The 14,551-nt window shown below is 39.2% G+C and overlaps 5 protein-coding genes across 5 annotated transcripts; all 5 read left to right on the top strand.

The window, feature by feature from the left end:
• Window positions 1-1,505: 1,505 nt before the first annotated feature.
• LOC148089146 (uncharacterized) lies at window positions 1,506-8,906 on the top strand. The gene is made up of 6 exons (XM_087803403.1): window positions 1,506-1,940; window positions 3,526-3,629; window positions 5,703-5,799; window positions 6,113-6,210; window positions 6,588-6,678; window positions 7,187-8,906. Exons 1-6 carry the CDS (start codon window positions 1,640-1,642, stop codon window positions 7,888-7,890), a joined length of 1,395 nt encoding a protein of 464 aa, XP_087659529.1. The 5' UTR covers window positions 1,506-1,639; the 3' UTR covers window positions 7,891-8,906.
• A 1,138-nt stretch (window positions 8,907-10,044) lies between these two features.
• On the top strand, window positions 10,045-10,737 carry LOC148089145 (histone H2B). The gene has a single exon (XM_087803737.1). It carries the CDS (start codon window positions 10,049-10,051, stop codon window positions 10,421-10,423), a length of 375 nt encoding a protein of 124 aa, XP_087659863.1. The 5' UTR covers window positions 10,045-10,048; the 3' UTR covers window positions 10,424-10,737.
• Window positions 10,738-10,990: 253 nt separating this feature from the next.
• Window positions 10,991-11,391, top strand: LOC148089144 (histone H2A-like). Its single transcript, XM_087803688.1, has one exon. The coding sequence runs from the start codon at window positions 11,000-11,002 to the stop codon at window positions 11,381-11,383; it is 384 nt and encodes a 127-aa protein (XP_087659814.1). The 5' UTR covers window positions 10,991-10,999; the 3' UTR covers window positions 11,384-11,391.
• A 611-nt stretch (window positions 11,392-12,002) lies between these two features.
• Window positions 12,003-12,907, top strand: LOC148089143 (histone H4). Its single transcript, XM_087803772.1, has one exon. The coding sequence runs from the start codon at window positions 12,017-12,019 to the stop codon at window positions 12,326-12,328; it is 312 nt and encodes a 103-aa protein (XP_087659898.1). The 5' UTR covers window positions 12,003-12,016; the 3' UTR covers window positions 12,329-12,907.
• Window positions 12,908-13,298: 391 nt separating this feature from the next.
• On the top strand, window positions 13,299-13,810 carry LOC148089142 (histone H3). Its single transcript, XM_087803651.1, has one exon. It carries the CDS (start codon window positions 13,299-13,301, stop codon window positions 13,707-13,709), a length of 411 nt encoding a protein of 136 aa, XP_087659777.1. The 3' UTR covers window positions 13,710-13,810.
• Window positions 13,811-14,551: the final 741 nt, after the last annotated feature.

Below are 14,551 nucleotides of genomic sequence, written 5' to 3'. Positions count from 1 at the left end.
CAAGACAACAGTTTCAACAAATAAATAACCTCTACTATTTAAATATCTCAACCATATTTTTTCTTTCAAACACTATTTTCTAATTGTTTATATACAATTTTTTAAATTTAACTTTTTTCTTTTTTTTGATTGAAGCTACTGTTTGGGAGATTGAATAAATAAGACACAGATGTCTACCAGAAGTCTGCCATTTTCAAAAACCCTTCAAAAGGATCATAAAACTTTAGACTTTATCTGTTTATGACTTCCTCATTTTGTGAGCTAAACATGATTTATTTTTTTTGTCACAACATAATTTTTTATTCATAATATTGCCAGGACAAAAACTACTTTACTTCAGACAAGAAAACTGTTTAAATAAATAAACAAATAGTTTTATTATAAATTCACTATTAAATCTAAATGTACTTTTTTAAAATCGAATATATATTTTTATTTAAAATTTCTTACAGTGGCAACTTTTTTTGTGGATTGGGTACTGAAGAAACAAATCTACATTCGTGGATCAGACCCAGCTGCAGAAAAACATTTAAGGGGGGGCATTACATTTTTTTCAGGGGGGCAAACTTTTCCAGCTAAAAACGTATTGGCTTCAGGCCTCACAATGGCTCTGGGACTACTCACACAGTACAGAGTAATAATTACAAAACTAAAAAGTGACGGTTGATCCCAAAATAAAAATACAAAAAAAAAAAACAACAACAAAGTTTAGTGCTTTGTCCATTTATTAAACTAAAGCACCACAGCTTCACTTCAACTTAAAACATAAGCACTGAAGTCAACCTGAACACTAGCTTGAACAATCAAATAAGTTTTCATCTCATTGAACAAAATCATGTGAGGTGTGATGTGTGATCTGTTTGACTACTTGAAGCCCAGTTGCTGAAAAATATGTTTTTTAAAGGCAACCAAATGACCATCGTGACAATATAGGCCATTTAGTCATTATACAGGAGCCATGTTTTTAAAAGGTACAATAAAAACAATACTGCACTTTCACCAAGTCCAAGGCAGGTGTCTTGGTGAGTTCAAGTAAAGGCTTTAGCTGCAACTACTCTCTCAGTTTGAATGTTCACTTCAGGGATCAGGTTGACTTCAGTGCTTGTGTTTTCAGTAGACATGGATGGCGCTGCTTCCTGCTGGCTCTCCCTGTTACTTTTTCTCGTCAGGGTATTACGGATGTCCATACTAAAAACCAAAACAAATGACTGACTCTATAAGCAACTGTAACCATTAATGTCAATTGATAACAATAACTGTAGTGGAACCTACTGACCACTTGGGTGTGCTGTTCTCTTGACATTGATGGATGTGTGTTGAGAGATCGAAGAAGATAATAAACATACATATTTTGAATCCCGGATTGCTGTTAGCGTTGTTGTGTGTTCTCACATGGAAATAACTAAAGAGTTGATAGCGCCGAAACTTGGTTGTTGATGCAATATACTTTTGTGCCAGAGGAGGGCAGACGAACCCCAACAATGCTCCGACGCTGCATCGTCGAAGAAGGGGGAGCGCCTAGGTGTGTTGCTTTTATGACCTGATCGTTTTTAATCAAATATAGTAAACAAGCCCGACGAGTTCGTCGTATTGTGAATACATCAGAAGTGCGTGTTAAGTCCCTATTATTAGTGGTAAAATGTCGAACCGCCTGGCCTTCCAGACCCAGTTAGCCTCCATAATGGAGGTGCTTGCTAACGCGGCGGTGGCTGAGATCTGTAAACTAGTGGACGATGACTACGCGGTGGTCAGTTTGCAAATGTCGCAGTGTCAACGGGAGAATAAAGACTTGAAGAGAAAGCTCCATCTGCTGGAGTTGAAGATGGCCAGAGGTAACGCAGAGAGGAGGCTCCGGGACAGCGCCTGGAACGGTGGTCGAGCTCGGGTTCAAGTGAACAACAGTAACGACAGGCTCCGGATCGTCTCCCCGTCCCCTGCAGGTAATCTTATCATTCTTAAACACATGTTGTTTTTTTTACTGGAATTGTTTTAACCTATCATTTTTTAAGTGATCAGCGATATTTTTGATCAGGTATCGATCCTTGGTTTTAGGGTATTTATTTTCTTATTTGAACCACGTACTTGTTAAAATTGAGTTTCATCAACACCAATAATATGTACTGCTGACAAGATGGAAATTAAACAATGAGCTCGAACCAAACTACTTGAATTGATCCAACAGGTCCTCAATATGCACATACTGTAAACACAAATAATTATTTTTAAAGGGTCCAGATCTGGGAAGACATGAATGAGGCATCAGCAATACAGTCTCAAGTAAAATAACGTAGTTATTCACCACAAATAGCATCTTGTGTTTAATAACACAGGGTTCCTGTGGATCCTTAAGATGCATTACTCTCATAAACCTAATTATAAGGACCTAAAGGCAATTTTTAGTGTCTTAAATCAAATTTTACAATTTCTCAAAACACATTGTGAACACAGAATAAGTGAAACTTTGTGTTGCTTGTACATTTGAAAATTTCTGGTAACAATATTTACTTTAAAGACATGATTTACAGATTGACACACAATCACTATAGCCGAATAAACAGCGGAATTTGTACTTCAACGCAATTGATGTAGCAAGAGTCGTTCGCTGTCCAACCGACATTTTTCTTCATGGCTGAAAGTGGTACCAGGCAATGTCTACAAGGCACATTGTATTTTGCGCAAGAACATTTTCAAAACAATGCTTGCTTCCATATTTGTAAGTAAGTAAGTAATTTATATTTATAGAGTGCTTTTTCAGACCAGGGTCACAAAGTGCTTAAACAATCAAAACAATACTCAATAAAATATATACTAAAAAGGTCAAGATAACACAGAGAATGTGATGTTTTTTGTTTTTTTTTTACTTTGGTTGAATGTCAAGCTGGTTTTACATTAAAATGCAAATGGTATTCAAACAAGTTTTATAATATCTTAAATTATACTTGCCTTAAGATGTAGGAATCCTGCTTCAAGAACTGCCTCTGTCTTACATGATATTCACAGAATGAAGATGTAATACTAACAATTTCCATTCCACCTGTAACAATGGCCTGTTAACTTCTCGTCAACAATGGTTAACTTTATTGACTCTATCTAGTGGCTTGACTAAATAACTACAGTTAAGTATTTTTTCTAATAATGTAGTAAAAGTTCATGTTTATTTTGGCGAAAAGGTAGTCACTAAATTGAACTACTTCGCCATCACTACTAGACAATATTTCTGGTCCTTTTAAGCTTAAGTATCGTGAACTAGTGCGTCAAAATAACACTAGATGGGAATTTCATGGGATACGAGTATAACTAGATACGATCCATGGGACCTACGGTATCTGTATAATACTTCTCAGTTCTGTCTTCTTACTTTTATAGTTGGAGATGTTTTCACCGTAATACGACACAGAGTATACAGGGCTAATCAAGGGATTTGCTACTGCACTTTTAATTGTAAAATACAATATTTTTCAAAAGCATACTGTATGTGTTTTCACTGGGTTTTTAACCAAAAAATACTGAATGTATGTGTTTTAGGAAAGGAGTTGGAGCGACAAGTGAATTTGGTTCTATGGCCAGAGAGAACCCCAGGAGACATCAGCAACGTGAAGTTAACATGCTCCGACAACTCCCAGAAAGAGGTGAGCTTTAAGCATTAGGGTTGGTTCACCCAAAAATATATGACAAAATGACCCACTTAAAACATCCATCTATCTCCATGGTACTTGTCTATAATTTTCATCTTGTATTGAAAACATGCTGTATTTCAACATGTTCTGGAAAAAACGCCGCTAAATATTGCAAGCGCTTCCAGTGTAGACATCATTTTTGTCTATAACTCTGAAAAGGAACAGATAACTCTAAATAATTCTAAACCTTAGTCAACATGAGGGTGAATAGAAAATGAGTGAAGTTTGAATTTTGGGTGAACTATCCCTTTAACAAGTTCAATTGTAACAATGCACTGACATCCCTACCTGTGACAAAATGCATTTAAAAGTCAGGATTTAGTCATTCATGCTTAAAAAGTATGTTATACAAAGGAAGTCAGAAAAGGTTGGAGTCTCTTTGTTGATCTAGAGAAGGGGTGGGCAAACTCGGTCCTCAAGGGCCGCAGGGTGTGCAGAGCTGTGTCTCAAATCGCATACTAATCTTAGTATGCTAGAAGTTAGTATGCATCAGTTTAGTATGCATACTAACTAGTACGCAAATTCTCCGCAGATAGTATGTCTCAAATCAAACCCTGAAGCTACACACTAACCGGAAATCACATGACAGCTTCTTCTTCTACTTCTATTTAACGATGTTTCAAGCAGCTGTTTGAACGCTATCGCCGACACCTGCTGGCAGCACGTATTGCAACTTTGGAAAAAGAAATAAAGAAAAAATATGAGAATCTAAATAATCGCGAGATATTTAAGCTGGTATCAGCAGCAAAGACGTGTTTATCCTCCTACTGCTGCTGAAAATACACATTTAAGTATATGCATATATATGCATTTATATATGACGTAACTTCCGTTTAAAACGTCACTAAAATGGCGGCTGTTTAGTATGGTTAGTGTCCATCGAACCATGCTAGTTTTGTGGGCGTGTTAGTATGCCAATTTAGTACGCATGGCGCACTAAATTTCGCATACTAAGAATTGAGACACACTAACGTACTAAAAATACTAACTTTTAGTACGCTAGTATGCGATTTGAGACACAGCACCGGTTTTTGTTCCAACCGATCGAGCATGCACATTTTAACCAATGAGGTTTCAGCTGAAACAAGCAACACCAGACTGACAATCAACTGATTACACTCCTAAGACACCTGATTGGTCAAAATGTGTCCTTGATCGGTTGGAACAAAAAACTGTGCTGTGTCTCAAATCGCATACTAGCGTACTAAAAGTTAGTATTTTTAGTACGTTAGTGTGTCTCAATTCTTAGTATGCGAAATTTAGTGCGCCATGCACACTAAATTGGCATACTAACACGCCCACAAAACTAGCATGGTTCGATGGACACTAACCATACTAAACAGCCGCCATTTTAGTGACGTTTTAAACGGAAGTTACGTCATATATAAATGCATATATATGCATATACTTAAATGTGTATTTTCAGCAGCAGTAGGAGGATAAACACGTCTTCGCTGCTGATACCAGCTTAAATATCTCGCGATTATTTAGATTCTCATATTTTTTCTTTATTTCTTTTTCCAAAGTTGCAATACGTGCTGCCAGCAGGTGTCGGCGATAGCGTTCAAACAGCTGCTTGAAACATCGTTAAATAGAAGTAGAAGAAGAAGCTGTCATGTGATTTCCGGTTAGTGTGTAGCTTCATTGGGTTTGATTTGAGACATACTATCTGCGGAGAATTTGCGTACTAGTTAGTATGCATACTAAACTGATGCATACTAACTTCTAGCATACTAAGATTAGTATGCGATTTGAGACACAGCACGAGACATCCTGCGGCCCTTGAGGACCGAGTTTGCCCACCCCTGATCTAGAGCATCAGGGTCTTTCTAATGCAGCAGCATTGTGACCCAACGCATTCTTGCCATTAAACGATTCAGAACAGTGTCATAGAATCACCTAAATTGAATTGTCTAACTACTGAAGTAAGAAAGATTATTCAAGTGTTCAACAAATGCATTTTTAGAGAATGTAAATAAGTTCAATCCCTTGCATATTAAATATCTTAACTGTCATGTTGTCTAGCATTCTAATGTGGAACTGGTGCTGCCGGAAAGAGCACTGGTCAAAGAAAAGATTCAAGAAATGGACATGGAAGTGAGGATGTTTTCTAGAGATGACGGTAAGTGATTAACAAAAAAAAGAGTTCTACTGTGTGTTCATGTTAAAATAGATGGGTTTTCCATTTGGCACTTTAATTTATATCTGTATGTATTATGTGGTTGATATAGTGGGCCTCATTTAAATGTGTCAGAATGTTCCAATATGGATCCGCTGGCGACAAAACGCATGTTGGCAAAAACAACGATGTTATGGAGGGTCTTGGAATCAAATGGCCTCTTGTTGCCAAATATTTATACACAAGATGTTATTTGTGGTGAATAATAATGTGATTTTACTTGAGACTGTATTGCTGATGAGTCATGTCTTCCCAGATCTGTCGGAAGGAGAGCTGGACTTTATGTATCGTAGAGCTACAGGCCAGAGAGCAAATGAAAATGGCAAGACAAAAGACAGAAGCAATGGATTGGAGGTTTGTTTTGATTACTGTTTGTTATAATGTAGAACTACAAAAGTGTTTGAAAGTCAAGAGCAATACAATTACCCATGGACCTTATGAACCAAAAACTAAAGCGGTAATAGAAAAACAAATTTAGAAAATCATTGAACCAGGGAGTAAGATGCAACAGGTGCCCACACAAACACACTCAAAAAATATATTCTCCATATAATCAATGTAAGAATAATCACTTTGTACAAGTTGTGTGTGTTTTGTTAAGACAAGATTATGGAATCAATAAGCTTTTTCTCTCGTTAAATAAACGTGTGTTTGTTTCTGGGTTTGTGTCAAGTTTGCCATTTCTAATGTACATTTTTAATTATCCATTATCTTTGTTTCTGAATCAACAGAGTCGAAATACAGATCCAATGATCGTCAAAGTGGAGCATGAGGAAGAGGCTTCGGGAAACCAGAGCCAGGCTGACCTGAGCATACAAGAAGGTATTAAACCTAAATTCTACATATTACGAATAGTTTTCTACTTGATGTTATCCAGCTGATCACATCAGATTTAGGGTTAATTTGTAAGTCAGCTTTTTTAAAGATTAGTAATTACTTCTGAAATTAATTTAAAATGAGCACGCCTGCTTGCCACCTGGTCTACAAGAGTGTTACAGTGTTGTACATTTCTAAATAGTTGCTCTCTGTTCCATTGCGATCAACAGTACTTGGGGGGGGGGGGGGGGGGCATAGTTTTTGGACCAACATCTTTTAACACATATTAAACTAAAAACCGTGAGGGTGGTAAGACGGAGAAGATGTTTAAACGGATAACAAACTGTCTGATCCTTCTGATTTAAATGGATAAACGCGATTCAAGACCAAATAAACACATCCCAGAGACCAGCTATCAGACCCACGAGTCAATAAGAAATACCCTATAACCTGTATAAAAAAAAAGTATTTTCTGCCACCGTTGAAATAAAAAAAAATGTGTCTCTGCATTCAGAGTTGGTGGAGTCCAGCACAGACGACAACAAGGACGATTTGCAATTAAATGAAACCGCCATTCAGGTGCTGGATGTGCAGGAGTCAAGCCAGAGCTTTTCAGAGATCAGCTTCTTTAACGGTTCATCATGGACGGACGCAGTGGCAGCATACAACCTTAAAAAGCCCTTGACAGGTCAGCCGTCAAACTCAACCAATCCAACTGTTGAGCAGGAGTTTGGCAGCTGTGGGAGAGAAGGTGTCGCAACCGTAAAATCCAGAAGCTTCGGTCCCCCACCTCCTTTTGTCTCCACGCCTATTATCGATTTATGTAACGAGTCTGAACCTGCTCAGGTGCCAGAACCAACCCTGAGTAATCCATGTCATGCTTCCTTTCACGGATATCGTCCAAATAGTCTTACTACGAGTTCTGTTGGAAAAGGCGGACAACAGCATGTCCTCCAGAAAAGGAAGTGTGTTTGCAGCTTCTGTGGGAAAACCTTCAGATCTCCAGCCAACTTGGAATCCCACCTCAGGACTCACACTGGCGAGAGACCCTATGGCTGTAATATATGCGGTAAAACGTTCTCCCAGTTCTGGAACCTGAAGATTCATAGAAATACCCACACCGGAGAAAGGCCGTACCCATGCCAACTGTGCCCAGGGAGGTTTTCTGATCCCAGCAATCTAAAAAAACATGTAAAAAGGCACCACCCACTGATGTAGACGGACAAACATGAGCTACAGCAATAACTGAGCTCAGCATTTCTGCGATTGCTGTTTTCTATCTTATTTTTCAAGTTATATTCAGAGCTGAGTTTGGTATGAAGAGTAAAAAGCATGGCATTGTGGATACAAAAGTGGAGAAATTACTTCACATAATTACAATTGTATTCATGTGCATCTGGGTGGAGAAATCCAGCTGTAACCATTTGTTGACCAAAATGCGTTAAAAATGTACTATCAACACCCAGCCCTACTTAATTTTAAGGTCATTTTTTGTTTTGTACCGGTACTGATGGAGATGCCTATACTGGTTCCTGGATAATATTTATTTTGGAAAAAAAGATGTGTACTATGTGTAAGGTAAATTTTAGTTTCCTCTCCAAAATGTTTTCTTACAGCAAAAATACAGTGCAAATATTGTCCAGTGCAAAAGGGCTTACTGTCTTTTTCATGATCAGTTTTCTTTAGAATAATCCACATTATCAAGTTTTTAATGTGTGGGTAGTTTGATACCCAGCCCTAAAAAGAGTGATTGCTTCTCTTCAAGGTGTCATGAAATGTATTTAATGTGAAACCCACTACATGGCAATGATGCAAGAATCAAGTTGGTATCACATCATCAAGTTTATTATCCAACATATCTCTGTAAGAATACCCCTAATGGAATGTTTATTTAGGTGTCAAACTGGTCCAGAAAAGGGCCAGGGTGGTGTAGGTTTTTGTTCCAACCAGTCAGCACACATGAGTTAACCAATCAGGTGCCGGCTTAAACAAGCAACACCTGACTATCAATTAATTGATTACTGTCTTCAGACACCTGATTGGTTCAACTATATGTGTTTAACTGGTTGGATCCAAAACCTGCACCGGCTCTGCCCTTTTCTGGACCAGTTTGACACCTGTTTATTGCAATCGGGTGTACAAGTTTTAAAACCTTGTTTGTTGTATGTTATAGTGTTTATATATTCACTCTTACTGTGTTTAATGTCAAACATTAAAGCATTTGTAATCAAGCACATCCGGTGGTTTTCTGTTTCCCCTTATATTCCTTAAATGAATCAAGCTGGTAAAAATGTTAAAGGTAACACAATTATTACTTTCTTTTTTTGTGATAGGGTTTGACCTTTTTATCCTGGAGATTACAGTTGCTAATGTGCGATAATCTCTCAGGTCGTCTGCGTGTTGCCAGACTGTCAGATGAGGAGTCGTTGACAAAGGATGATCGCAGATGAAACAACCATCTGATTTACTCCCAGCGATGCGTCGATGCTTTAGACCTATCACTGCAGGAGCTATATTTTTGAGATCGACATCGATTGCTTTAGTTTGTTTCGCCTGTTTACAAATGTCAACTTTATAATTACCTAAATAAATGAAAGACAAAACGTATGAATGAAAAAATGTGTATTTATACCTAAAATAGCTCCGTTGTTTAGCAAAAATGAATTGGAAGTCATTTATTTATTTTGACATATCAATATATACATTTATACATCAGTAATGTATCGTCCTTCATACTTTACTGCATTAGATGCAATGTTACGTGTATATGTGTTGGGTTGAAACTAGGGTAGGTTCAAAAATAGGTAAATAGACATACTTTAGGGAACGAGGATAAAACAAGTTGTCTACCAGAAGCAGGGTACACACGAAGATGGGTAAATCATCATAAATAGAAAGCAAATAGTTTGATAGATGGAGATCAAATGGAGTAAGATCGATATAGTAGATGGAGAATAATTAACATGAAGTCATCCAATTAGTAAATAAAATATAAATATTATTATTTCAAAGTACATGTAAATCTATATCTAGATATAGTTAAATTAGCTGTGTTAGTTTATTTTTCAGAATGGCAAAATAACAAAATATGTTGTCCGTGTTACTTTATACATTAATCAATTAATTTTCCTGTCATTTAAAAATATATATTTCTGTCTTTCTGATTCAATCACATGTTGTATATTGTAGTTCCTTGCTGGGAAGGAAATGCATGAGTGTTTGACATGGCACTGCAGATTACACCTTCTGCCTAGAAACAAGAGCTACGGCCCTGCTTCTCTCAGCCAATCGTATGTGTGCAATGAAAGACGCTGATTTGCATATCCGTTTATAAATACAGTAGCAGCCATTTTGAACGTCGTTGATCAGCGTCATCATGCCTGATACAGTCAAGTCCGCGCCCAAGAAGGGCTCCAAGAAAGCCGTGACCAAGACCGCCGGAAAAGGAGGCAAGAAGAGGAGGAAGTCCAGGAAGGAGAGTTACGCCATCTACGTGTACAAGGTGCTGAAGCAGGTCCACCCCGACACCGGCATCTCCTCCAAGGCCATGGGCATCATGAACTCGTTCGTCAACGACATCTTTGAGCGCATCGCCGGAGAAGCGTCTCGCTTGGCTCACTACAACAAGCGCTCCACCATCTCTTCCCGGGAGATCCAGACCGCTGTGCGTCTGCTGCTGCCCGGGGAGCTGGCCAAGCACGCCGTGTCTGAAGGCACCAAAGCCGTCACCAAGTACACCAGCTCTAAATGAACACCATTACTATACAACGGCTCTTCTAAGAGCCACCCACTCCTTCTAATGAGCAGGTCTGCATGCATGCGACTCGATTATAAGGTGTTAATGAAACATGTTGACCAGGTTATAGAAGACATTGTGTAATCGTCCAAATATAATCTGGTAACGTCACTGACTGCAGTTCACTGCCCGGTGAGATATTAATCACTCCACCTGCGCTAAAAATGTATGAAAATCTTAAGATCTTGTCCTGATGTTGTTCTTAATAGTTTGTCTTTAGCGGCTGATGCAGAGACTGACCTGTTCTTTCGAAAATAAACGTTACTATAACACGATAACATTCCTTGATCTCGACTTAATTCAAGGGATGTCAATTCGTTACGCTGCTCTGAGCCAAGTACGTGTACATGGCACCAGCAAGGCAGTTGAAGGGTTAATTCAGATCATTTGCATAATAGTGAGTCACTTGTCAGTGGTTGGACAACGCTGTCGAAATATACTTTGTCCAATCGACGAGCAGCTATGTGGTCTATAAATACAGACCTCAGTCGAGCTGCGGACACATTGAGTGACTAAGAAATTTCGAAAAACATGTCTGGACGAGGCAAGGCAGGAAAAGTCAGGGCAAAGGCCAAGACTCGCTCTTCCAGAGCTGGACTCCAGTTCCCAGTCGGTCGTGTCCACAGACTGCTGAGGAAGGGAAACTACGCTCAGCGTGTCGGCGCTGGTGCTCCCGTCTACCTGGCAGCTGTGCTGGAGTATCTGACCGCTGAGATCCTGGAGTTGGCTGGAAACGCCGCCCGCGACAACAAGAAGACCAGAATCATCCCGCGTCACCTGCAGCTGGCTGTCCGCAACGACGAGGAGCTCAACAAGCTGCTCGGAGGAGTGACCATCGCTCAGGGTGGAGTGTTGCCCAACATCCAGGCAGTCCTGCTGCCCAAGAAGACCGAGAAGGCGACGAAGGCCAAGTAAACGACTTATAACAACTCAACGGTTCTTTTAAGAACCACCCAAACACCCTAAAGCTTCCCTGATCGAATGGTTCCACTTGTTCTTCAATTTAAACGAAAGGCTATTGAACATTGATAGAAACTACTTCATCCATTATGAAATATGGTATTGGTTAAAAGCTGCCATTTATAACAGTAAACCTTCATAATTAACGTTACCTTACACTATGGAAAATGATTACATGGGATTAGAACATTAGTAACTCATACATTTTTAACCGGACAAAACTGGCGATTTCAAATGTCAATATTCCCATGATCAAGATGGGTGTATTATACAATAATTGTATAATATTACTACCTATCTACCTACATATAAAAATAATGTAATAAGTACATTACACTAACTACGCGCCCACCTCATACAATTCAATGCACTTGCCTCTGATTTGATAACAAAACCCATGAATATGTCTTCCAATCAGAATCGAGTAGGTCTTCATTATGCTTGCAAAGTTAGTTTGCGCCTATCAGTCGCTCCTGACGTCATGGTGGCGTGATACCCTGCCTCTGTCTTCGCCAACGTCCGACAGAGCTATATTAATTGGAGAGCAACGTGGACTTCGAGCATTGTGAAAAGAAAAACGCTATCAACATGTCAGGACGAGGTAAGGGAGGCAAAGGACTCGGAAAAGGAGGCGCCAAGCGTCATCGCAAGGTTCTCCGCGACAACATCCAGGGAATCACCAAACCCGCTATCCGCCGTCTGGCTCGCCGTGGTGGAGTGAAGCGTATCTCCGGCCTGATCTATGAAGAGACTCGTGGTGTGTTGAAGGTGTTCCTGGAGAATGTCATCCGTGACGCCGTCACCTACACCGAGCACGCTAAGAGGAAGACCGTGACCGCCATGGATGTGGTCTACGCTCTGAAGCGCCAGGGCCGCACCCTGTACGGTTTTGGAGGTTAAAATACTTGTTAACAGACTTGTCTAAAAAGGCTCTTTTAAGAGCCGCCCAAACCCTTTGAAGAGTTTTACGGATTCAATTACTCATTGATACATATTGTTGACACTTCGTTATGTTACGAATTGCGTTCCTCTTGCATCAGAATTATTATCCAGAACTAATTTTCATTCCTAAAATTTATTTTACGAAATATTCCCATATAGAAAATCCATTAGCGATAAATATTTTAAACAGTTTAAGACCAACTCGCTATTGCGACACGTGGCAATTTTCACGTTATCTGACGATGAGACCAGGGTCACAAAGCACTTAAACAATCAAAACAATACTCAATAAAATGTATAGAAGATCAAGACATACAGAAGTCTCATAGAATCAAGGAAAAGCCTGCAGGAATAAAAGTATCTTAAGATGTTTCTTAAAGGAGTCAGTAGATCATCAAAGAGGGAGAGGAAGATCGTTCCAAAGCTTAGGAGCAACAGCCTGGAAGGATTTCTCTCGTCTGTTCTGTCGGAAATAATTTATTACTGAAGAATGACGGTTTTCCGATTATCTTATTTTCTCACAATTCCAAAGCATTGATTTAAAAGACGAAGGACAATAGATACAAATAAAAACAAGTGTATACGCTGCACTGGAGTATTTTAATGTTTAAAAATGTGGTGTTATCTTTTTTTTTTTAGAATGTTTTCATTTATTTGTAAATATATGTTGCTCATTAGTGTATTTTGACACTTGTAAATATGTACACTTTTAGTTGAGTGTATAAGCCATTGAGAAGAATAAACGAACACATTTTCAAATGTAAGTCATCCAATCAGTGGCGAAGTAATGTCTCTGTGGGTGTCAGCCTTTTACAAGTGACCAATCAGACGATGAATAAGGGTTAAGCGCGGGAACCAAACAGTTTAAAAGAGGAGCCAACGCCGCTCTCGCTCATACTTCTCTGTTGAAGAACACACCTCTACCACAATGGCAAGAACCAAGCAGACCGCTCGTAAGTCCACCGGAGGAAAAGCTCCCAGGAAGCAGCTGGCCACCAAGGCTGCGCGTAAAAGCGCACCGGCCACCGGTGGCGTCAAGAAGCCTCATCGTTACAGGCCCGGCACCGTCGCCCTGAGAGAGATCCGTCGCTACCAGAAGTCCACCGAGTTGCTCATCCGCAAGCTTCCGTTCCAGCGTCTGGTCCGTGAGATCGCTCAGGACTTCAAGACCGACCTGCGCTTCCAGAGCTCCGCCGTCATGGCTCTGCAGGAGTCCAGCGAGGCCTACCTGGTGGGTCTGTTCGAGGACACCAACCTGTGCGCCATCCACGCCAAGAGGGTCACCATCATGCCTAAAGACATCCAGCTGGCTCGTCGCATCCGCGGAGAGAGAGCTTAAACCAACTCGATCATCCCTGAACACAACGGCTCTTTTCAGAGCCACTTAACTGTAACTTAAGAGCTTATAAGTCTATTATTTTATAAGATACACTTTAAAACTTGTCACATTTAATGAAAGTGTTCATACGTACATGGTGTCGTCTACACTAATTTAAAACGTCACATTTGCCACTTTAATTATATATCCTAAATGTATATGTATTACCCTCAACCTTATCAACATCAACTCACGTCATAATTATATGAAAAATAACAAACAAAAAAATTGCTTCAGCACCGTTCACTGTAAGAAACATTTTTTTTTGTTTTTTTTTACATTTTGGACCAGATATTGTATTCTGATTGTTTATGCAATAAAATAACTGTGTCCTTGCCATATAGTCATGTTAAAGAAACCAAACCAAAAATGACAATACAATGGTTACTCACTACATGATAAATGTATAACTTCCATGTGTTTTTTTTTTTTTTAAATAGAGGAATACAGCACTGCATAATAAATTGGCCCCTTCTGCAATTTTAAGGGACAGATTTGATTTTGGAAATTGTATGCTGGACATTTTGCACTGAGGCACAAAGGTAAATATGTTTGTTGATTTGTACATTTTGTTTCATAAAGTTACAGTACAGGCCAATTTTTTTAATTTTTAAAGCGTATATCGCATCATATCCTCCTGTCATAAATGGTGTAGATACAAGAACAATTCAATTATTATTGTTCATTCAATTATAAGTCTTTCTTAAGAACACATACCTTAACAACCTTACTTACAGGTTCTTTTGAACCGTGTACATCCGACTATTATTTGTCTGAACCTGTTCCACTTGAACAGAATACAA

This window comes from Callionymus lyra, chromosome 1 (genome assembly GCF_982586985.1).
Source record: "Callionymus lyra chromosome 1, fCalLyr1.hap1.1, whole genome shotgun sequence".
NCBI lineage: Eukaryota > Metazoa > Chordata > Actinopteri > Syngnathiformes > Callionymidae > Callionymus > Callionymus lyra.
Note: the sequence above shows the minus strand (reverse complement) of the source record. Positions and strands in the feature narration are given on the sequence as shown.